The sequence below is a fragment of the Heptranchias perlo genome, chromosome 9 (assembly GCF_035084215.1).
Source record: "Heptranchias perlo isolate sHepPer1 chromosome 9, sHepPer1.hap1, whole genome shotgun sequence".
In the NCBI taxonomy this organism is placed as follows: domain Eukaryota; kingdom Metazoa; phylum Chordata; class Chondrichthyes; order Hexanchiformes; family Hexanchidae; genus Heptranchias; species Heptranchias perlo.
Genome location: NC_090333.1, coordinates 5,569,850 through 5,595,248, shown reverse-complemented (window position 1 = coordinate 5,595,248; position 25,399 = coordinate 5,569,850). Strand labels below are relative to the sequence as shown.

At 44.3% G+C, this 25,399-nt stretch overlaps 1 protein-coding gene across 1 annotated transcript; it reads left to right on the top strand.

Moving 5' to 3' along the window:
* Positions 1 to 4,189: 4,189 nt before the first annotated feature.
* On the top strand, positions 4,190 to 18,921 carry LOC137324944 (di-N-acetylchitobiase-like). Its single transcript, XM_067989634.1, has 7 exons — positions 4,190 to 4,321; positions 8,836 to 8,974; positions 12,670 to 12,878; positions 14,414 to 14,585; positions 14,674 to 14,771; positions 15,932 to 16,093; positions 18,736 to 18,921. Exons 1-7 carry the CDS (start codon positions 4,190 to 4,192, stop codon positions 18,919 to 18,921), a joined length of 1,098 nt encoding a protein of 365 aa, XP_067845735.1.
* Positions 18,922 to 25,399: the final 6,478 nt, after the last annotated feature.

Here is a 25,399-nt window from a genome sequence, read left to right as displayed (position 1 = left end):
AGTGGAACAAGCAGCAACATCAACAAGTGTAATGATGCTGAACAGGCCAAAATGCTGCTATTCTCCCTGGAGAGTAAGCTCTTCCAGTCCCTCTCTGACCAATGTAAGATGGGACAATGTAAGTTGTTTAAATCCGAGAAAAGGGAACAGACAGTTGGTGGAAGGTCTGAGATTAAAAATCCTCAGCCTGCAGCAGGAGCAAACTCACAGACTGCACAAGCAGGTGCAGTGGCTTGTTTTAAGGGAAGGGCCATCCCACCCACCGTTTGGGACACTCCCCCGCTCATCTGGGACTCAGACGAGGTGGGACTTGAGGGCAGAGAGTTACCTGCCTCTGACACAGGTTTAGAAGAGGTGCAGCCTGAGGATAGAAATCCCCAGCCATCAGCAGTGGAGATTCCACAGGCAGCACAAGAGGGGACAGTGGCTCGGGTTGAAGACCCACCAGCCAGAAAACCCCCACTAGCCAGAGTCCCTAGAAGGTCCCCACGAACGCCACGGCCAAAGAAACCGTGGTCACCGGCTCCCCAGTTTAACAGGGCAGCCCCTCAAGTCAGGGATCGATCTGAGGACAGAGGTCCCCAGCCAGCAGCCGCAGGCTGCGAGGGTCCAAAGGTAAAGGACAGGGCGGCCACACCGAAGGGAGCAGTGTGCTGCAGCCCGAACAGGGATTAGCCTGGCCGTCCGAGGACGGGCAGCGGATGTACATAGCTTCTGTCATTTAATTTTGAGATTGTTAAGTTTGGGTGTTTTAGTTACATTTTAAACAAGGTGGTTGGTCGTTTCAGTATTATTGTTGAAGAGTGTTTGTATTGAGTCGAGGTCGATAAAGTTTTGTGACCGTGTATTATTTTTCTATGTGTGTACCATATTTTCCAAGTGGTGCAGGGGTGTTGGACCCCCTCCGTGCTTGGTGGTGAATGTTAATTCTTACCTGTGCCTGCATCTGAACACAACACCTAAAGGGGAATGAATGTTTTGGGTCTTAGATAGGTAAACTACAGGGGAAGGTTGACTCTCGAGGATCGAGAATTTTGCTCACCCAGTATGATTCTCTAGCAAGTAAAGTATCACAGTGGGGAGTGTAAGATTCTCAAAATTCACAGATCCCCCAAAAACTCGGAGGAAAAAAGAAACCCTAAAGAAAAGGACTTTGGACTCTTTTCTAACCATTTCAGGGTGATGAAATATTGGGACGACTCACACACGCGCCACACCAGGAAGCATCAACAGGGAAAAGTACTTTTTGAGGAATCCACGTCCTTTAAGGGACTCGCTTCCTCGTAGGGGCGACTGTAAGATTTCTGGGAATTCACCTTTTCCCTGAGTATGGAAAACTTTGGCCATTGACTAAAATCCTAAGATGGAAGGATAGGTGAGACGTCACCAGAGGAATCAACAACACATACTGTGGAATGTGGGAGAATTACTACTTCAGACATGTCTCTGTTTTAATGCAAAACCTACAGCAGGTGGTCAACACTCAGCACTAATTCGAAAGGCAGTCGGCCATTGAAAGAGGCAACTGCTCCAGACATGATGGGGCCATGTCTTTGTTTTGAAGCAAAACCGATCAACACCTAGGACGTTGGATACAAATTGAAGCCTGTATACCAGGTGATCAGAAAATCGGAATTAAAACAATGACCCATCGGGAGAAGCAATTGCAACATGATGAAGGACCATCAAAAGCCATCAAAGGTTGTTAAGGAATTTGTAAGAACTGTTTAAACGGACATGAAGTGCTTTCTTTTTAAGTGACGAGGACCATTGTAAGAGAGGGATATAGAAGTTGAAACTCGAAACCTCTCTCGCTCTCTCTGGCTCTTGCTGGCTCTTGTGTTCTGCTTCTCTTGTTCTGCCTGTCTCTGGAAGGAGAGCAGCTTCCAGTGAAACCAACGAACCCTACGTGAGAGAAACGCTCAGCCAGACCTTCCAGTGCAAAGGATTGTTCAGTTCAGTTCAGCCAGGAGTTCGACAGCTCGGGCGGCGACAGTTCAACTAGGCGAGGGGCAACAGAGAGAAGGTCAGCAGCTCTAGAAGCAGGCCGATACACAAGAAGAAACCAGAGTAACAGCCCCAGTGACCATCAGACACCTCGCGGCAACAAGGGCCTTACGAAACAACCAACCGAATATTACCACCAATCAACCGGGTAATATTGAGCCACCGCGACCAAAGAAAACCAACTCGGGAGATAATCGAAGATCCGCAAAGTTTCCACTCTACGATCTATTCCTGACTTACATCTGGGTGAATTACTGCCAAGGATTCATTTGGTGAGCATTATCTCTGGTCCTTTAGAAGTCCAACTTAGCTAGTAAAGTGGGATTGGGAGGGGTGAGGTATCATTCTACTGTAATTTCCCTCGTGTGCACCGAAGTGTTCCCCATTTTATTAGAGTGTTAAGATTGTTGTGTTGTATTTTCTCTCTTGAATAAAGGTCAAAGTTTCTTGCACCAAAACCAGTTGTCTGCTGCACTTTGTCACAACCCCCAACTAAGTCCAAGGTCTCGAACCCAGGGAGTGGGAGCGATTCAAACCGCTCAGAAGTCAGAGGTGAAGCTGACAAACACCATCTCCTCTTTCAGGTGTCACTTGCAAGGTCAGCATTTATTGCCCATCCCTAATTGCCCTTGAGAAGATGATGGTGAGCCGCCTTCTTGAACCGCTGCAGTCCGTGTGGTGAAGATTCTCCGACAGTGTTGTTAGGTGGGGAGTTCCAGGATTTTGACCCAGCGACGATGAAGGCACGGTGACATATTTCCAAGTCGGGATGGTGCGTGACTTGGAGGGGAACGTGCAGGTGGTGTTGTTCCCATCTGCCTGCAGTCCTTGTCCTTCTAGGTGGTAGAGGTCGCGGGTTCAGGAGCTGCTGTCGAAGAAGCCTTGGCGAGTTGCTGCAGTGCATCCTGTAGATGGTACACACTGCAGCCAAGGTGCACCGGTGATGAAGGGAGTGAATGTTTAGGGTGGTGGATGGGGTGCCAATCAAACGGGCTGATTTGTCCTGGATGGTGTCGAGTTTCTTGAGTGTTATTGGAGCTGCACTCATCCAGGCAAGTGGAGAGTATTCCATCACACTCCTGATTCTTGCCTTGTAGATGGTGGAAAGGCTTTGGGGAATCAGGAGGTGAGTCACTCGCCGGAGTGTCTTAAAGGAGGAGAGAGACTTAGAGAGTCAAAAAGACTTAGGGAGGGAATTCCAGAGCTAAAGGCCGAGGCAGCTGAAGGCACGGCCTCCAGTGGTGGAGCGATTAAAACCGGGGATGCGCAAGAGTCCAGTATTGGAGGAACTCAGAGTTGTCGGAGGGTTGTACAGCTGGAGGAAGTTACAGAGATAGCGGGGGGCGAGGCCATGGAGGGATTTGAAACAAGGATGATTGTAAAGGTAGGAAACGCGGCAGCCAATTTGCGCTCAGTGAGCTCCCGCAACCAGCAATAAAATAAATGACCAGATAATCTGGTTTACATTTAGTTGTTAGTTGAGGGATAGATTTTAAATTCGAGGTGTCGGTGGACTGGGAGCCAATGTAGGTCAGCGAGCACAGGTGTGATTGGTGAATGGGACTTGGTGTGAGTTAGGATACGGGCAGCAGAGTTCTGGATGAGCTCAAGGTTTTGGAGGGTGGAAGATGAGAGGATGGTGGGGGAGCATTGGAATAGTCAAGTCTTGAGGTATCAAAGGCATGGATGAGGATTTCAGCAGCAGATGAGCTGAGGCATGGTCAGAGAAGGCAACGTTATGGAGGTGGATGTAGGCAGTCTTGGTGATGGAGAGGATTTGTGGTCAGAAGCTCATATCAGGGTCAAATAGGACTCCAAGTTTGCAAACGGTCTGGTTCATCCTCAAACAGTGGTCATGGAGAGGGATGAAGCACTTTGAGACATTCTGAGGTCATGAAAGGCGCAAAACAAAAGCAAGTTCTTTCTTTTTCCTTTATTAGTTTCTCTGTTTGCTGTTGGCCAAGATTTGGAGGAAGGGGGAGAAGAGAAGTCCCTTGAAATGTTGCATTTCAGAGTATGAAGATTGTAACAACATTTCACTATTGCCACATCCACCAACACAGAGAGAGAGAGAGAGAGAGACTCAGGAGGTGTCATCATCAGTCACATCCGGGTGGATGTCAATAAATGATCTTGCTGCATCTGGTGGATCTTCATATCGGGCAGAGCTCAGGCGGAGAGGATGCGCTGGAGTTTGGAATTGGCGCAGGCCCTGGTCGTGCTCGTGCTGTGGGTCTGCTGCGGCTCCGGGACCGGCTGTCCATGTTCGGATCGGGCTCTGTGCAAACCCGTGACCGTGGAGCATGAGTTCGAGGTGGGTGTTCGGGGCTTGGGGGTGGGTGTTCGTGGGCTGGGGGTGGGTGTTCGTGGGCCGGGGGTGGGTGTTCGGGGGCCGGGGGTGGGTGTTCGGGGGCCGGGGGTGGGTGTTCGTGGGTCGTGGGTGGGTGTTCGGAACAGTCTGAGGGGTGTGGGTCGGGGTGAGGGACAGGTGGAGCTATTGGGATGGGGGTAGAGTCGGGGAGGGAATGTCCGATTATTGTTGAAATGCAAAGTGTCTCATATTATAATCCGTATGTTAAAGTGTTAATATTGGTGCAGTTACAGTTTGTATAAAATAGGACCAACCGTAGTATTGAGCAGTGCAAAGATATTTTAACAAGTGCAGCATCCATAAAATGTGTTTTAAAAAATATTTCTACAATGTGCAGAGTCTTAAATGATGTGTGATCTAACTCCTGCAGTGTATCTGTCTAATACCATGGTTAAGGTCACCGGTTTGTGGTTTCCACAGAATATTGATCCCCAAAACACCAGTTAAAAATCCTGGAATCTCATGTCATAAAAATGACATTTTTCACTCATTGTAAAACTGGGACCTTGGCCACGATTAAACTGAATACAACGTAACAGATCTTTAAAAAATACATTGGTTGCAAAATGACTCTGTCACTGCTGACTGTATTGATGAGGTCAGTATTTACTTCAGAGCAATGTTACTAAGTGGGCAGTGTGGCACCAACAAGAGCACCACCAATATAACCTGCAGGCTCGATGTGTTCATTCTGCTTTTATCCCACTTCCCCCACCTTCCCACCAACAAAACATTCTTCTGACAGATGGGTGGGATAAAAGTTTCCTCTGCCTGTTGGTTCCAAGAATGAATAAACTTGAATTTATGTCGCACCTCATGTCCTCAGGATGTCCCAAAGAACTTCACATGAAATGAATTACTTTTTGAAGTGTTGTCGGCAAACTCAGCAGCAATTTTTAAAAATTCGTTCATGGGATGTGGGCGTCGCTGGCAAGGCCAGCATTTATTGCCCATCCCTAATTGCCCTTGAGAAGGTGGTGGTGAGCCGCCTTCTTGAACCGCTGCAGTCCGTGTGGGGAAGGTTCTCCCACAGTGCTGTTAGGTAAGGAGTTCCATGATTTTGACAAGCCACGATGAAGGAACGTTGATATATTTCCAAGTTGAGATGGTGTGTGACTTGGAGGGGAACGTGCATATGGTGTTGTTCCGATGTGCCTGCTGCCCTTGTCCTTCGAGTTGGTAGAGTTTGCAGGTTTGTGTGGCGCTGTCGGAAGAAGCCTTGGTGAGTTGCGACAATGCATCCCATGGATGGGACACACTGCAGCCACTGTGCTCCGGTGGTGAAGGGATTGAATGTTTCAGGTGGTGGATGGGGTAGCAATCAAGCGGGCTGCTTTGTCCTGGATGGTGTGGATTTCTTGAGTGTTGTTGGAGCTGCACTCATCCAGGCAAGTGGAGAGTATTCCATCACACTCTCCTGACTCGTGCCTTGTAGATGGTGGAAAGGCTTTGGGGAGTCAGGAGGTGAGTCAGTCGCCACAGAATACCCAGCCTCTGACTTGCTCTTGTAGCCACAGAATTTATATGGCTGGTCCAGTTAAGTTTCTGGTCAATGGTGACCTCCAGGATGTTGATGATAATGTCGTTGAATATCAAGGGGAGGTGGTTAGACTCTCTCACATTGGAAATGGACATTGCCTGGCACTTGGCGTGAATGTTACTTGCCACTTATCAGCCCAAACCTGGATGTTGTCCAGGTCATGTTACATACGGGCACGGACTGCTTCATTATTTGAGGGGTTGCGAATGGAACTGAATACTGTGCAATATTCAGTGAAAATCCCCATTTCTGACCTTATGATGGAGGGAAGGTCATTGATGAAGCAGCTGAAGATGGTTGGGCCTTGGACACTGCCCTGAGGAACTCCTGCAGCAATGTCTTGTGGCTGAGATGATTGGCCTCCAACAAGCACTACCATCTTCCTTTGTGCTAGGTATGACTCCAGCCACTGGAGAGTTTTTCCCCTGATTCCCATTGACTTCAATTTTACTCGGGCTCCTTGGTGCAACACTCGGTCAAATACTGCCTTGATTTCAAGGGCTGTCACTCTCACCTCACCTCTGGAATTCAGCTCTTTTGTCCATGTTTGGACCTAGGCTGTAATGAGGTCTGGAGGCGGGAACCAAACTGAGCATCGGTGAGCAGGTTATTGGTGAGTAAGTGTCGTTTGATAGCAGTGTCGATGTCACCTTCCATCACTTTGCTAATGATTGAGAGTAGACTGCTGGGGCAGTAATTGGCCGGATTGGATTTGTCCTGCTTTTTGTAGACAGGACATACCTGAGCAATTTTCCACATTGTTGGATAGATGCCAGTGTTGTTGCTGCACTGGAACAGTTTGGCTGGAGGCATTGCTAGTCCTGGAGCACGAATCAGCACTACAGTCGGGATGTTGTCGGGGCCCATAACTTGGCACTTCTTGCTGAAGATGGTTGCAAACACATCAGCCTTGTTTAGCACTTACGTGCTGGACTCTGCCATCATTGAGGATGAGCATCTATACAGAGCCTCCTCCACACCGTTAGTTGTTTAATTGTCCACCACCATTCACGACTGGGTGTGGCAAGACTGCAGAGCTTTGATCTGATCCGTTGGTTGTGGAATCATTTTGCTCTGTGTATAGCATGTTGCTTCCGCTGTTTAGCATGCATGTCGTCCTGTGTTGTAGCTTCACCTGGTTGGAACCTCATTTTTTGGTACGCCTGGTGCTGCTCCTGGCATGCTCTTCTGCACTCCTCAATCAACCAGGGTTGATCCCCTGGCATGTTGGTAATGGTAGAGAGAGGAATATGCCGGGCTATGAGGTTACAGATTGTGCTGGAAAACAATTCTGCTGATATGTGCAGAGCAAGGTCCCACAAACAGCAAGTTGCATGAATGAACAGTTAATGTGTTTCTGCTGATGTTGGTTGAGAGAAAAGTGTTGGCCAGGACACCAAGAGAACTCCCTGCTCTTCAATATTGCCAGCGGTCTATTAGATCCACTTTAACATCTCATCCAAAAGACAACCCCTCCAACAATGCAGCACTCTCTCATTACTGCACAAAAGTGCCAGCTTGGATGATGCATGTTTGATAGTCTCAGTCCAAATCAAAGGGCCCAAATCACAAAACTGTGATGAACTAAACTGCAGCACTAAACAGGCAGTCTCATTTGAGAACACAGGATGGTTGGTGTGAGAAACGGAAAAATGTCACACTGGTGCAGTATGGGCTGTTTCTCTTTCGAGGGAACTATATTCTGATCTAGTCTTGCTGGTCTCATGGTAGAAATGCTTGATTTGACACCAGGTACCTTAAATGGAAAAGTTTTAAAACTGTAACTCTAAAGTTGCTTGTAATATGAGTTTATTTAGTTTAAGTTGTCCTTTTGAAGTGTATTGAGCACCAACACTTGGAATGGAGTATTGGGATGTGAGCTCCTTTTCCTCATGTTGTTCAGTTCCTCTCACCTGCACTATTGTGGAGATGGAAGTTCTGAGAGGTTGTTTCTCTTTCGCATATTCTTTTCTCTGGTGGCTGCATTTAGATCGACATTGGTGGTAACCTGAGAATCAGTTCACCAGCCGTTCCTTACCCCGTAACCTGGGGAAATGATAATGGGCCAAATTTTACTCTAACAGGGCATCTCACGGTGCTTGCCGTTACTTGGACCTGCCCTTGCACGTTTTTGAGTGGCAAGTTGCTGAAAGTGCGAACTGATAACGGGGCAGCGAGTGAAACAGGGCATTTGGGAGCTGAGTGAACAGGGCAAGAAACAGGGTATCTCCTTAACCAATGAGATTGAAGGATTGTGAAATTAACAGCGCAAGGATTGAGAAGGAAGTGTAAATTAGAGTGGGCGAATTCAATGTCAAATCAGGTACAGAAAGAGAAATAAAGAGAGGAAAAGAAAGATTGGATTAAAAGAGAGAGAAAAAAGTGAGTGAAAGGGGAAGTAAAAAAAAGTTTGAATTTTAAATTTCCATTTTTAAATCTCCAACAGCAATTAAATCCTGAAGGAATGAGACTCCACTCTTGTAATAGTTAATTTTCAGTGCCAGAGATCTTGATTGCCGATAATGAACACATTCACCGTCGTTAAAAAGGTACTTAGACTGGAATGGAAAAGACGTAACTTTCCATGGCGAGTTCAGTTTGAATCTCCTGCGCAAATACATGAACTTTACGTCGTTCAATGAATTTTAACGGTGAGCAAGATAGCGAGATGCTGTTTTCGTGAAGCTAACAGCGGAGCAGCCCAACTCGGTCATCAACTTGTGGATGTTTGAGTTTAACTGCGTATCTGCCCCTCGCCTGAAGTTGCTGTACCATTTACACATAAATAAAACGAGCCCCATTCGCCTCACCGTTATTTTGTCAATAAAATCTGGGCCATTGATTGTGAAAATATATATTTTTAAATGGCAGTTTTCTGCCCTTCATTACTGCAATTGACTGCTTTATTTTGTACTAGGTCTTTGTCTTTGATGTTGGAGGAAAGGATTGGAAGTATTATGACTGGTCTAAGGTTACGACTATTGCAGCCTTTGGACCTTACGATCCTGAGCTTTTGTGTTATGCTCATGCGAATCAAGTTCGAGTTGTCCTGAGAGGTAAATAATTTTATCACAGAAAAAACAAATGTCCTTCTGTCTTCCAATGCAAGCTGTATTATTGAGAACCACATAAAAGGACATTCAGTGCACAGCCTTGAATTGCGACCTTACAGTGCTGAAATTCCTCTACAGCTCCTGCACAACTCGAGCTAATAATTCCACATTCCATCTATAATATATTAAAATCTTACATCCACACACACACCTCCTGTCTACAAAACCTTACTTTCTATTGTCAAGTTTTTCACACTTTTGTGGCAACTTTTTCCATTTATAAATTCCTCTGTCCACATTTATAATGATGTGGAGATGCCGGTGATGGACTGGGGTTGACAATTGTAAACAATTTTACAACACCAAGTTATAGTCCAGCAATTTTATTTGAAATTACACATTTATAATGTGAACTGTCTCCGTAAACTTGATGCGCTGTAATTACATCCTCCCCACCAGTGGTGGCACTGTCGCACCTCTGTTTTGCATCTTTCAGCTCAAAATGCTATTTGAATAAAAATTATAATTGATCAAAGTATTATATTAAAAATTAGGACAAAATTCATGATTTCACAATGGGGACTGAGTTACATCTGAACACCCTGGTTGAATTATCCCCCACACTCCAATCCTGCTTCGTCTGAATACTACACAAGTCTGGACTCTCTTTGTCCATTGCCATGGGAGATTGACTGGTGATGTATTTTTATTCTACTTTTCACCTCCCAAACTTGCTGGGTTCGTGAGCACTGAGCGGGAGTCTTCTGATCTAGGAGTAGGGGAGGGGAAGAATTCTGAGGAGGGAGATTGTGGGATCCAGTAAGGACTCAGGAGATGGTCAGGGATTGCTGGGATCTGGCAGTATTGGGGAGATGAGGGAATGGAGGGTCTAACATGTCTTGTTGGGGAGGAGTGGGTTCTAATGGAATGGGACCCAAACTGCTATTGACATCTTTGGAAGCATCAGTCCCTCACCCCTCACATGTTCCTGCAAGTTAGGTGCCCGAACCACCGCTTCCCTCATTGTCGCCCTATTCCGATCTTCTGTACTTGCCTTGAGCATTTAAGCAGAAATGCTTGGTTAAGAAAGCCTTAAAAAGCGCAAACAAATCACTGGGGTTCATTTCTAGAGGAAAATAATTCACAGCAGAGAAGTTATGTTAATCTTGTATAGGTCCTTGGTTAGAAAACACTGAGAGGACTGTGCACAGTTCTGGACTCCATACTACAAAAAGATACAGAAGTACTGGAGAAAGTGCAAAAAGGATTTACAAGGATGATATCAGAACTGAGAGAGTATAACTATCAGGAAAGACTGAACAGGCTGGGGCTCTTTTCTCTGGAAAAGAGAAGGCTGGGACGTGATCTGATAGAGGTATTTAAAATTATGAATGGGTTCGATCGGGCATATGGAGAGAAGAATTGGCAAGATGTAACGAGTGCCACAGGAATCAGTGTCCTAGTACATGAATCACAAAAAGTTAGTATGCAGGTACAGCAAGTGATTAGGAAGGCAAATGGAATATTGTCATTTATTGCAAGGGGAATGGAATCTTAAAGTAGAGATGTTTTGCTCCAGTTGTGCAGGGCATTGGTGAGACCACATCTGGAATACTGTGTGCAGTTTTGGTCTTCTTATTTAAGAAAGGACATAATTGCTTTGGAGGTAGTTCAGAGAAGGTTCACTCAACTGATTCCTCAGAAGAGGGGGTATCTTGAGAGAAAAGGTTGAACAAGTTGGGCCTGTATACACTGGAGTTTAGAAGAACGAGAGGTTATCATATTGAAACATACAAGGTCCTGAGGGGACGAGAAGGGGTAGATGATGAGAGGATGTTTCCCTTTGTGGGAGATACTAGAACTAGTGGCCACCAGTTTATAAATTATGGGTCTCCCATTTAAGACGGAAATGAGGAGGAATTTTTTCTCTCACAGGGTCGTGAGTCTGTGGAACTCCCTTGCCAGAGAACGGTGGAGGCAGGGTCATTGAATATTTCTAAGGCTGAGTGCGATAGATTCCTGATTAACAAGGGAGTCAAAGGTTGTAGTAGGTAGACAGGTAAGTAGGGTTGAGGTCACAATCAGATCAATCATCACCTTACCAAATAGCAGAGCAGGCTCGAGGGGCTGAATGGCCTACTCCAGCTCTCGTATGTTCATATGTTCGTAGTTTTCCATTTGTGGGCGAGTCCAAAACTAGAGGTAATCCAAATCAATAAGATAGTCACAAATAAATCCAAAAGGGAATTCAGGAAAAACTTCTTTCGTAAGTGAGTGGAAAGAATGTGGAACTTGCTACCACATGGAGTGGCTGATGCAAATGACATAGATGCATTTAATGGGAAGCTGCAGAAGTATATGAGGGAGAAGGATATGTCCAGGCTTTGGAGACAGGCTGAGGCCTTCAAATAAAAACTTCACTTGTCTTTCAAGTCTTTGCTTCAAGCAAAGACACGAAAAGACACAAAAGAAAATTAGTTGGATAAATTTAAACATGTTATTGTGAAATGTCATTTTTTGAATTTGTATTTTATTTTAGAAACTCTTATTTTATAAATTAAATATTGCAGTTACTGAGGAAAAACATGGTCCATGAAAAACAGTTTCAGCTGCAGGCAGAGAAATCTGTTCCACACCATCACTTGGTGGCCGTAGTGTGGAACTGCATAACCACAGGCCACATTATGGGCAAAATCCTGTTATAAAGGAGACAGGACGGGCGTCACTGGATGCGAACACAATTAAAATATAAAAACAAAAGACACTGTTGACACAGAACTTTTGAATAGAAAGATGACAGGACATACTGTTTTTAACAACCTATAAATAGATAGGTGGAACTTTTATTCCCTGGCACAGCAGCAGTCTGCCACTGATGCCAGGATTTAGAATGAAGAATGCAGTTTAATGAAAGCCCGACCCAATTGTGTCCAGAGCCCAGCACACACGCTCCATTCTTCCGACTCTGGGCGACTGAGATTTCTCCTCTTCCACCATCAATGGCAGAACCTTCAGCTGTTACTGTCTTGAACTCCAGATTCTTCTTCTTCAACCTCTTTGTCTTGCTATTTCTCTTCCTATCTTCGAAAGCCTCATCAAAACCTACCTGTTTGATTGTGCCTTTGGTCACTTCCCTCAAGTGTCAGCTTAGCTCAGTGGTAGCACTGTGTCTCTCCTCCTGGGTCAGAAGGTTTTGGGTTTACTCCAGGACTTGACACATAAGCGCAGTACTGAGGGAATGCTGCATTGCCAGAGGTGCTGTGTTTCAGATGAGACCTTAAACAAAGGCTCCACCTGCCAGTTCAAGTGGATGTAAAAGACCCCATTGGCACAATTCAAAGAACAGGGAGTTCTCCTGGTGTCCTGGACAACATTCATCCCTCAACCGACATCACCAAAACAGATTAACTGGCCATTTATCTAATTTCCTGTTTGTGGGGTCTTTCTGGGCACAAATTAACTATCACATCTGCTTGCAAAGCAACAGTGATTACGCTTCAAAAATAATTAATTGGCTATGAAGCATTTAAGGAGATCCTGAGGATGTGTCAGGCACTATGTCAATGCAAATTCGAGCTAAATCTCCCTCTACTACTTCCGACTTGATGTTGGCAGTTCTGTCCTGCAAAGTTTCTTGGGACACAATGTTGTACGAAACATGCTCTATAATTGGAAGTTGTTTCTTCACCCTTCACCAGGAGTTTTTATACTATGGAACATTGTATTCAGACAACGCCGAGCAAATTGGATCGATGAGCAATTGCAGTTGGCAAAAAGGCAATTTATGGATGGAATCAATTTGGATGTGAACATTGCTGCTGGAAATCCATCTGTCGGCTATTTCTTCATGCCTCAACTGGTTTCTGAAACCATGGGTGTGTTCCACCGTGAAATACCTGGGTCTCAGGTGAAGGAGCCATTTTTTTCATTGAATGGGGATAAGCAATTTACTTTCTACTTAATTATGAAGGAAGATTGATATTTTTCTGGATAAGTGAATTGAAATCATGATTTTTCGCTGCTGTTTATCAGTGCATCATCTTGTTACAAAGCTGCTTTGACAATTGCTGAGGTTAGAAATTTGAGATTGAATCAGTTTAAGCTGGATATGCAGCAAACTTGATGCTGCATCACTTGTAGCCCAGAATTATACAAGTGACTTGAGTTCCAGCTTCCATGCATGGGATGGTTCGAACTGTAATTTTCACATAGGTTCTCAGAAGGTTACAGCACAGTAGGAGGCCATTTGGCCCAGCGTGCCTGTTCTGGCTCTTTGAAAGAGCTAACTAATTAATCCCACTCCCCTGTTCTTTCCCAACGGCCCTGGAATTTTTTGCCCTTCAATTATTTATCCAATTCCCTTTTGAAAGTTACTATTGAATCTGCTTCCACCACCCTTTCTGGTTTTGCATTCCAGATCATAACAACTCTCTGTGTAAAAAAAATTCTCCTCATCTCCCCTCTCATTCTTTTGCCAATCTCCTTAAACCTGTGTCCTCTGGCTATCAACCCTCCTGCCACTGGGAACATTTTCTTCTTATTTACTCCATCAAAACCCTTCTTCAAAGGAAGAAAAACTTGTCTTAATGGAGAGCCCTTTGACATCCTTCAGAAATGTCCCACAGTTCATATCCAATGAGTTGCTTTGAAATAAAGGGACTATTAAGGAGGCAAAAAAAGAAATCACTCGCTGCATTTTTATTGGGTAAAGTTTGAAGCAGACTTTTACTGCTGAGAAGTTTGCACATAACGGACTTTGATAACTCAGATTACAGTGATATAATTCTTGACCTGAGGCTCCCGAATGCCTTCTTGTTCAGGCAGTGACTACATGAGCCATGCAAATCCTGGTTCGTGCTGAGTTATCTGATTTCAGCTGGGATGTTGGAGGGCACAATTTACCCCGAGTGCCACTGGGTCGGGGAAGGTCAAATGAACCATCTGATCATTATCTGGAAACCTCCCACTGGCAGTGTGACCGTGCAGATGGCCACCAATTGGGTTAGTCCCCCCACCCATGTTAAAATAGCCTGCCAGCACTCAATGTCTGGCCTCACATAAAAGAACTTTGGCCACTTTGACTCGGTATTGGAGTGTGGCTGGCCCTTTTGGGACTACAATTTGGTCACAACTTAATGCCTTTTGGAGAGGAGGAGAGAAAATTGATGGAAAATTGGAGGAAGAAGGTGAGTGAGCAGTGGGGAATTGAACCTGATTAATATTTGATAACCGAGGATCCTATTAATTCTAACTCACTATTTGCCCCAACTTTATCCTGTTCCTTTTTATACAGTCATGAACACTGTCGAACTCCTAACCTGTTAAATTCACAGTTCCCATGGACCATGTGCGAGTGCATATAAAAACCATATAACTACTCGTGATATCCAACATAAGGTATGAGATGAAACTAACTTCTTCTTGTTACTCTTTGGCCCTTAGGTCACATTTAACGTGCCTTGGTCTCCAGACTGCATTGATGGCCGATGCTATGACTTTTTGAGAATTGCAAATTCCTGTGACTTTTTATTTGTGATGTCCTATGATATGCAGAGTCAAATGTGGGACAATTGCTTTGCAAAGGCAAATGCTCCCTATTACCAGACTTTATCAGGTATGTACAATAAGACCATCTGGTTCAGGGTCTACCTGCCCGATATCAATGTGAATCTGAGACCCTCATTATTATTTTCCCCATTTAGGTTACTCCGCTTATATCAATCTGGGAATTGATTCCAGAAAGCTCGTGTTGGGAGTTCCATGGTATGGTTATGACTATCCTTGCACACAGTTTTTTGAGGTAAGGTTTTGTCATTATCTGGCTTCCAGTAATCCGAATTATTTAGAATAGACTATTGTAAACCATTACAAAAGAGCCAGAGGTGATCTGGGGAAACATTTTTTTTACGCAGCGAGTTGTTATGATCTGGAATGCACTGCCTGAAAGGGTGGTGGAAGCAGATTTAATATTCACTTTCAAAAGGGAATTGGATAAATACTTGAGGGGAAAAATTTACAGGGATATGGGGAAAGAGCAGAGGAATGGGACTAATTGGATAGTTCTTGTGACGAGCCAGCACAGGCATGATGGGCCAAATGACCTCCTCCCTTGCTGTACTTACTATGATACCATGATGTTATGATTGTCTTGTTGCTGTGCAAAATATCCCATTGATTCCCTTTTCTGGAGAAATTATTTGTTTGCAGTGCTTGCTCTCTGGGCTTACCTTATCTGTGCTATTTAACATTTTATTCCACTGAGGCCTCCCCTTAACTGCATTCTTCTAGGTTGTAAATCTTAAGCTTCTCGAATCTTTTCTCAAAGCTCATCCTTTTAACACAAGGGATCATAAGAACATAGGAACAGGAGGAGGCCATTCAGCCTCTCAAGCTGTTCCGCCATTCAATTAGATCATGTCTGATCTGTATCTTCATTCCATCTACACACCTTGGTTCCATAACCCTTAATACCCTTCCCGAACAAAAATCTATCAATTTCAGTTTTGAAGTTTTCAATTGACCGAGCCTCAACAGCTTTTTGGGGGAGAGAATTCCAGATTTCCACGGCCCTTTTCGTGAAGAAGTGCTTCCTGACATCACCCCTGAACAGCCTTGCTCTAATTTTCAGGTTATGTCCCCTTGTTCTGGACTCTCCCACCAGAGGAAATACTTTCTCTCTATCTACCCTTTCAACTGCTTTGATCATCTTAAACACGTCAATTACATCACTCCGTAATCTTCTATATTCAGTCTTGTTGCTGTCTATTTGAAATTACAACCTTGTCCTTGTCTATAAATGTACTATTTAATTTTATATATTTCAGTGAGAGACCCTCCTGTCCAAATTGTAAAACTTATTTTTCTCTAATTGTTCCTCTTTACACTTAGAGATCAGTCATGTTGTTACTGCATTTTTGAAGTTCCCAAAGTAACTATATTTTCATCCTTTTGTATTTTCAGACTGGTAGGTGTGTATTGGAAAAGATTCCTTTCCGAGGTGCCCCTTGCAGTAATGCAGCTGGACGTCAGGTCCCATACAAAGAGATCGTACAGCATGTGCACAAATCAATTACTGGCAGATATTGGGATGATGAGCAGAAAGTCCCGTCTTATATCTACATGGTAAGACTATCAATCGAAACACAATGGAGAGTTGTGCATTGTCCATTCTTTGCAGAATGCAAACCTTGCAGTATTTCATGATTCAATATTCCCTGTGTACAGGATTCAGCACAGTTCAGAATGTAAAGTTTATACAGTAGAAAATGTGTGTAGTTGGAGAATAGCCAAGAAAATGGGAGTTGACAGACAAAGCACCAAACCCAGTTCCGTTTGTTAAGACATTGTGTATGACCAGTTGCAAAAAATGAGATGAGCTGTGGTCTTTTCAAATCGATCACTTTACACAACCCATATTGACCCTCCTGTGAAAATTAGCGATTGTTTGGTTTGTGAAATGTGTGCCCCTGTCTCCCATTTGATGATCAATTTAGCACAAAAGATTGACGGTAGCGTACCCTGTACATAAGAAAACTGCACAGTAGCAAATACCACAAACTCTTGACCTACTGCATTCTAATGTCCTTCAGGGAAGGAAACCTGCCGTCCTTACCCGGTCTGGCCTATATGTGACTCCAGACCCACAGCAATGTGGTTGATTCTTAATTGCCCTCTGAAATGGCCTAGCAAACCACTCAGTTGTAAAATCCAGATACGAAAAGTCATAATAATAATAAAACCGGATGGACCACCCGGCATCGGACCACTAGGCACCGGACACGACAACGGCAAACCAAGCCCAGTCGACCCTGCAAAGTCCTCCTCACTCACATCTGGGGACTTGTGCCAAAATTGGGAGCGCTGTCCCACAGACTAGTCAAGCAACAGCCTGACACAGCCACACTCACAGATCTTTCAACCAACTTCCCAGACTCTTCCATCACCATCCCTGGGTATGTCCTGTCTTCATCAATGACCTTCCCTCCATCATAAGGTCAGAAATGGGGATGTTCGCTGATGATTGCACAGTGTTCAGTTCCATTCGCAACCCCTCAAATAATGAAGCAGTCTGATCCCGCACGCAGCAAGACCTGAACAACATCCAGGCTTGGGCTCATAAGTGGCAAGTAACATTCGCGCCAGATAAGTGACAGGCAATGCCCATCTCCAACAAGAGAGGGTCCAACCACCTCCCCTTGACATTCAACGGCATTACCATCACCAAATCCCCCACCATCAACATCCTGGGGGTCACCATTGACCAGAAACTTAACTGGACCAGCCATATAAATACTGTGGCTACGAGAGCAGGTCAGAGGCTGGGTATTCTGTGGCGAGTGACTCACCTCCTGACTCTCCAAAGCCTTTCCACCATCTACAAGGCACAAGTCAGGAGTGTGATGGAATACTCTCCACTTGCTTGGATGAGTGCAGCTCCAACAACACTCAGGAAGCTCGACACCATCCAAGATAAAGCAGCCGCTTGATTGGTTCCACCACCCTAAACATTCACTCCCTTCACCACCGGCGCACAGTGGCTGCAATGCGTACTATCCACAGGATGCACTGCAGCCACTCGCCAAGGCTTCTTCGACAGCACCTCCCAAACCCGCGACCTCTACCATCTAGAAGGACAAGAGCAGCAGGCACATGGAAACAACACCACCTGTATGTTCCCTTCCAAGTCACACACCATCCCAACTTGGAAATATATCGCCGTTCCTTCATCATCGCTGGGTCAAAATCCTGGAACTCCCTTCCTAACAACACTGTGGGAGAACCGTCACCACACGGACTGCAGCAGTTCAAGAAGGCGGCTCACCACCACCTTCTCAAGGGCAATGAGGGATGGGCAATAAATGCCGGCCTCGCCAGCGACGCCCACATCCCATGAACGAATAAAAAAAAAATCCCTCGTCACATGTCTAATTGACATTGGCCAAGTCTTGCTGAGATACTTGATGCACTGCAGTCAAAGGCTGTGATGCTTGAGCTTTCAGCAGTAACGTTGAAATCATGTTTTCCACCTTTCGATTGCAATATTTTGTTACTTTGAGCAATTTGTAAAGATTATTTTGAAATGATAGAATGTTCCACATTGAGTTAAATCAGACCTTGGATAATTCGATTTATTTTTTTAAATCATTTTCTCTGGAGGCCCATGCTAACTCTGACTTGCAAGTCATCTATCTCTTTCTATTTCCCCCAAATCATTTTTTTCCCAATCAAACACCATAATCTTTTGACTTGTTGCATCCGAATTGACATCTGGGCTGTTCAAGTGGATTTTTCTAAGTTGCTGTACTGAGGGAGTGCTGCACTGTCGGAGGTGCCGTCCTTCAGATGACACGTTAAACTGAGGTCCCGTCTGTGCTTTAAATGTGTGCCTTATGTTCATATGTTGCACAGCATCCAGATGAGTTAATTGGTTTGGGTGTTAAAAAAGATAGACTTGGAGCTGCTCCTGCTCCGTTCCCGTTACTTGTGTGGACGTGCAGCGGAAAACCGCGTTTGTGCACGGAAATGGAGTTTCTGCCGACGGTCAGGGGACGGAGTGGGAGAAGCCCTGAGGAAATTGCCGGCCGTAGCCGTAAGTCTCTAATTTTTGAGTTTGTTTTGCTCATTTGTCATTGTGCATTTTCTCATCGTACATTTCAGTCCATTCTGTCTTCTGCTGCTGAAGATTTTCAGCATAGTGTCTCGAACTGAGCATTGACCCAAACCCCTCGCTCCTATCTGTGTAACTCTTTATTTTTTTATGGCAGGTTAATAATACATTTCATGAGGTCTGGTATGACGATCCACAGAGCATTTCAATTAAGTCAGCGATCATGAAGAAATTGAGACTCCGTGGCATAGGCATGTGGAATGGAAATATGCTGAACTACAGTGATGATCATTTCATAGTGAAGCAAACTGAAGACATGTGGAATGCTCTTTGCCCTTTGTGAGGAAAATAGCGACCTTGAACCATCTAATCTTAACAGAATGTAATCATTTAATTTTGCAAGTAAACTCAGCAAAAAGTGAGCAAGCTTCCAACATTAGAAATTAAAGATAACGCAGATCTTGGAAACAGATTTAACATTTTGTCGAGCTGACGAATTTCTATTCAATGAAAAGAAAATGTACTGCTACAGTTTGTACTCCAAGATCTGGTCGCTTCAGGCATTTTAAGTTGTTTACAAAATGCATCAAATCTGTATTGACTTTCATAATGCTTAATGATAGTGCAGGTTAAAACATCTCGCCGCTAATTATTTACAATTCAGAAAACAAGTCAGCTTTCCCGTTGGGTAATAATCCAATTCTGATATGCACACGTGTGTTGTCTGTTTTATGCACATCTTAATTCTTGACAATGATTTTGATGATTTTATTTTGATTGGTTATCATTTTGAACCTCGATAACTTTAATTTTTATCTTTCCTCCATTAAGGGGGGGTGAACGGACCAGATAATAGTATCCTGTGTACTGCTAGTATTTATATTTAATTGTAATATTACAAGACAATGTAACCATTTGAATTTTATTCCACCTGAGTGCTTTACAATTGTCTATTCTTGAAAGGCAATTTAAATTTTTACGGGAACACGTATTTCACAGAATAAAATGTGATGTTTCCAAAGTAAGTGTTTTAGTTGTGTTGCTCCAGGAAAGTGGGGATTGTGTAAATATAAAACAATTGTGGTACCGGTTAAAAAAATTCCCCTCAAGTCTAATCTTGGCACATATATTTAGTAGTCCTTAGTTAATCACTTGCCCTCCTCGTTGCCAACATGTGAAACTCAGTGTTGGGGGGAGGGAGGTCTGTGTCCCATTTTATCTTTATTTACTTTGTAATATTACCAGCAAGAATTGTCCTGCTCTTTATTCCTGACACAGTTTTCTTCTTTCACAATATTGTTTGATGAACTCTGTGTGTGAGATTATGGTCCAACCATCTCATGGATGAAAATGATGAGACAAAGAAGGCAATAAAATTGGTGCTGTCATTAAATAATACGTAAGTAAGACCATACTTGATCTTTAATATCTTTAACTGATTTCTCGAGGTAAAGTGATTGTTTCGTCGAACAGGAAGCAAAGTTGTCAGAATGGGGGACGGCGAATCAGTCCACTGATCTAATCTTTCCATGTTAGCAGACTGGAGCCCGCTGGCAATTGCACTGATGGGCACAGGAACCAGTTTATAGCAGGCACTGAATTGGCAATGCAGAGAGCTGTCAGGGATATCACACTGCTCATTAGGACCCGTGAGCATCATTAAAGCTGAAAGAGCTGGAAACATTACTTCATCTTATCAAGTCAATCATGGGCTGGGTGAGAAAAGGAAACTTTTTTTCTTTTCCCTTTTTTTCTTGAGAATGATAAGGCAAGTTCTTTCCTTTCTTTCCTTTCCTCTTTTTTCTTTTTCGATCTTTTCTCTTTTTCTTTTCTGTTCTCTTTTTTCTTTTCTTTCTTCTAGTTTCCGTTATCCTGTGCTCGCGAACATTTCCAGCTCTTTCAATAGGATTTGTACGTTTGCTATAAAACAAAAGCATTGTTGCAATTCCTACCCAAAATGGAATAAGACTCTTAGTTAATGGTGTAGAAAGACCTCTGAACCAGCAAGTTCCAAGTCCAAGTGATGAGTGGCCTTTCCACTCCGAAAGGGATATTGGTGACAGATTTACATTTCAGTAACCTCTTCACATTCCTGCAAACCCGTTAACTTGCCTATTCTGCATTACTTATCAGGTAACAAGCAATAAAGACTTCAGATCCTGAATTTCTTCTTTTATTTACTTTAGGATAAATGTTAGTATCATTTTAGAGTGGTGAATTGCACAAATAGAGTCATTTCTTTTCTACAAATGTATTTATTTGAGAAAATAGCGCAATATATATATGTGAGAATATTGAGAAAATCCGACTTCTGAGAAAGAGGAAAGGATATCACACCACGGTTTCCCGAATTTCCCTCTGTCGACGAGGGTTGGGCAGGTTGCTGAGGCCTAAGCAAGGTACATTCTTGGGGTCTGGGTCGAGGGAGAGTTGCCCACTACCGGGGCCCTGACCCTCCAAAAGAGGCTTCATCAGGTCTTCAGCTGCTGCCCAGGGATAACCACCACCCCTCTCCTGGTGACCTCTGTGGTCAGCAGTGCTAGGTGGGTTGCATTTACCAGTGGCAGTGCGGCCAAGGATCTGCTGGAGGCCTTCCCTGATGTGATGGGAGGTTGGGAGGGTGGGAATATCCAGGTGGCTGGGAATGCTGCAGTCGGCATCATCGCAAGATATTCCTTGATTCATTATTATGCAACTCACTGCAGGCATACTTTGAAAGTTGCTGCAACAAAATATAGTTCAGAATTTGTTAATATGTGACAGTGGAATACCCTAATATAGAATCATAGAAATTTACGGCACAGTAGGAGGCCATTCGGCCCATCATGTCTGTTCCGGCCAATAAAGAGCTATCTTGCCTGATCCCACTTTCCAGTTCCTGGTCCATAGCCCTGTAGGTTGTGGCATTTCAAGTGCATATCCAAGTACCCTTTAAATGCAATGAGGGTTTCTGCCTCTACCACCCTTTCAGGCAGTGAGTTACAGACCCTCACCACACTCTGGATGAAAACATTTTTCTTCAACTCCCCTCTACCAATTACTTTAAATCTATGCCACCTGGTCATTGACCCCTCTGCTAAGGGAACTTGGTCCTTCCGATCCACTCTTATCTCGGCCCCTCATGATTTTATACACCTCATTTAAATCTCCCCTCAGCCTCCTCTGTTCCAAAGAAAACAACCCCAGCCTAACTAATTTTTCCTCTCAACTAAATTTCTCCTGTCCTGGCAACATCCTCATAAATCTCCTCTGTTCCCTCTCCGGTGCAATTACATCTTTCCTGTAATGTGATGACCAGAAATGTATGCAATACTCCAGCTGTGGCCTCTCTAGTGTTTTATACAGTTCCAGCATAACCACCTTGCTCTTAAATTCTATGCCTTGGCTAATAAAGGAAAGTATCCCATTTGCATTCTTAGCGAGAACCAGGCTGAATATAGAAAGTTCAGAGGGAAAGTGAAAAAGGAAATAAGAGGGGCAAAGAGAGAATATGAGAATAGATGGGCGGCCAACATAAATGGGAATGCAAAAGTCTTCAATTGGCATGTGAACAGTAAAGGGGTAGTAAGAGGAGGGGTGGGGCCGTTAGGGACCATAAAGGAGAACAACTCATGGAGGTAGAGGGCATGGCTGAGGTACTAATTGAATACTTTGCATCTGCCTTTACCGAGGAAGAAGATGCTGCCAGGGTCTCAGTAATGGAAGACGTAGTTGAGATATCAGATGGATTAAAAATTGATAAAGGAGAGGTACCAGTGATGCAAGCTGTACTTAAAGTAAATAAGTCACCCGGTCTGGATGGGATGCACCCTACGTTGCTGAGGGAAGTAAGGGTGGAAATTGCGGAGGTACTGGCCATAATCTTCCAAACATCGTTGGATACGGTGGTGTTGCCAGAGGACTGGAGAATTGTACATTTTCACCCTTGTTCAAAAAAGGGTGGAAGGATAAACCCAGCAACTATAGGCCAGTCAGTTTAACCTCGGTGGTGGGAAACTTTTAGAAACGATAATCTGGGACAGAATTAGCAGTCACTTGGACAAGTGTGGATTGATGAGGGGAAGCCAGCACAGATTTGTTAAAGGCAAATTGTGTTTAACTAACTTGATAGAGTTTTTTGATGAGGTAACAGAGAGGGTAGATGAGGGCAATGCAGTTGATGTGGTGTATATGGACTTTCAAAAGGCGTTTGATAAAGTGCCACATAATAGGCTTGTCATCAAAATTGAAGCCCATGGAATAAAAGGGGCAGTAGCAGCATGGATACAGAATTGGCGAAGTGACAGGAAACAGAGGATAGTGGTGAACGTTTATTTTTTCGGATGGGAGGGAGGTATACAGTGGTGTTCCCCAGGGGTTGGTATGACGACCACTGCTTTTCTTGATTATATTAATGACTTGGACTTGGGTACAGAGGGCACAGTTAAAAAATTTGCAGATGACACAAAACTTGGAAATGTAGTGAACAGTGAGGAGGATAGTTATAGACATCAAGAGGATATAGACAGGCTGGTGGAATGGGCGGACACGTGGCAGATGAAATTTAATGCAGAAAAATGCGAGGTGATACATTTCAGTAAGAAGAACGAGGAGCGGCAATATAAACTAAAGGATACAATTCTAAAAGGGGTGCATGAACAGAGAGATCTGGGGGAGTATGCACACAAATCGTTGAAGGTGGCAGGGCAGGTTGAGATCGTGGCTAAAAACGAGATGGAATCCTGGGCTTTATAAATAGAGGCATGGATTGCAAAAGCAAGGAAGTCATGATGAACCTTTATAAAACCCTGGTTCGGCCACAGCTGGAGTATTGTGTCCAGTTCTGGGCACTGCACTTTAGGAAAGATGTGAAAGCCTTAGAGAGGGTGCAGAAGAGATTTACTGGAATGATTCCAGGGATGAGGGACTTTAGTTACGTGGATAGACTGGAGAAGCTGGGGTTGTTCTCCTTGGAACAAAGAAGGTTGAGAGGAGATTTGATAGAGGTATTCAAACTCATGAAGGGTCTCGACAGAGTAGATAGGGTTGGCAGAAGGATCAAGAACCAGAGGACATATATTTAAGGTGATTGGCAAAAGAACCAAAGGTGACATGAGGAAAAGCTTTTTTACACAGCGAGTGGTTAGGATCGGGAATGCACTGCCAGAGGGGGTGGTGGAGGCAGATTCAATTATGGCCTTCGAAAGGGAATTGGAAAAGTATTTGAAAGGAAAATGTCTGCAGGGCTACGGGGATAAGGCGTGCGAGTGGGACTAACTGGATTGTTCTTGTGTGGAGCCGGCACGGACTCAATGGGCCGAATGGCCTCTTCCATGCTATAACCTTTCTATGATGCTGTGATTCTCTGATTCCAACCACCTTATCTACCTGACCTACCTTCAGGGATCTGTAGACATGCACTCCAAGGCCCCTCTGTTCCTCTACACTTCTCAGTATCCTCCCATTTATTGTGTATTCCCTTGCCTTGTTTGCCCTCCACAAATGCATTACCTCACACTTCTCCAGATTGAATGCCATTTGACACTTTTCTGTCCACCTGACTGGTCCATTGATATCTTCCTGCAGTCTACAGCTTTCTTCCTCACCATCAACCACACGGCCAACGTTTGTATCATCTGCAAACTTCTCAATCATGCCCCCTACATTTGAGTCAAAATCATTGATATATACCACAAAAAGCAATGGTCCTCGTGCTGAGTCCTATGGAACCCTACTGGAAACAGCCTTCCAGTCACAAAAACACCCGTCGACCATTACCCTTTGCTTCGATGCACTGCAGCAATCAGCAAGGCTTCTTCAACAGCACATCCCAAACCCGCGATCTCTACGACCTAGAAGGACAGGGGCAGCAGGCACATGGGAACAACACCACCTGCACGTCCCCTTCAAGTCACACACCCATCCCGACTTGGAAATATATCGCCGTTCCTTCATCGTCGCTGGGTCAAAATCCTGGAACTCCCTATCTAACAGCATTGTGGGAGAACCTTCACCACACGGACTGCAGCGGTTAAAGAAGGCGGCTCACCACCACCTTCTCAAGGGCAAATAGGGATGGGCAATAAATTGCCAGCGATGCCCACATCCCATGAACGAATAAAAAATAGCCAATTCTGGATCCAACTTGCCACTGTCCCTTGGATTCCATGGGCTTTTATTTATCTGACCTGTTTGCCATGTGAGATCTTGTCAAAAGCCTTTATAATATCAATGTAGACTATATCAAACATGCTACCCTCATAGACCCTCCTTGTGACCTCCTCAAAAAATTCGATCAAGTTAGTCAGACACGACCTTCCCTGAACAAATCCATGCTGACTGTCCTCGATTAATCCGTGCCTTTCTAAATGAGGTGAGGCTGACTGGCCTGTAATTACTCGGTTTATCCCTTTCTCCCTTTTAAAACAATGTTACAATGTTAATTGAGGGATCTGTGCATTCTACTTTTTAAAGTCCAGAAATGACCAGATGGTCCAAAATAGGCTTTTTCTCTCCTGTACATTCCTGTGTTCCTACGAGTAGAGTCCCACAAAGGTTGAATCCCTGTGTCCTGCCTCTGTACCATAATTGGTGAGCTTCTTACAGTCTGTTGTGTCAGTGTGAGTAGAGCACTGTTCTTTATTGGTGGTTGTCATGGAACTTTCTGGGAGTCCTGCAGGGAAAGGAGAGGGTGGATCTGATCGGGTAGTCCCTGACCAGATGGTCGATACCATTTGGCAGAACCCCTTGTCACCAGAACTGACCAACATGCACCAAGATGTAGCCTGGATGGTGGTGAGAAGGGGCCTCCGAGTGCGGTCCTTCCAACACGCACGAAATCT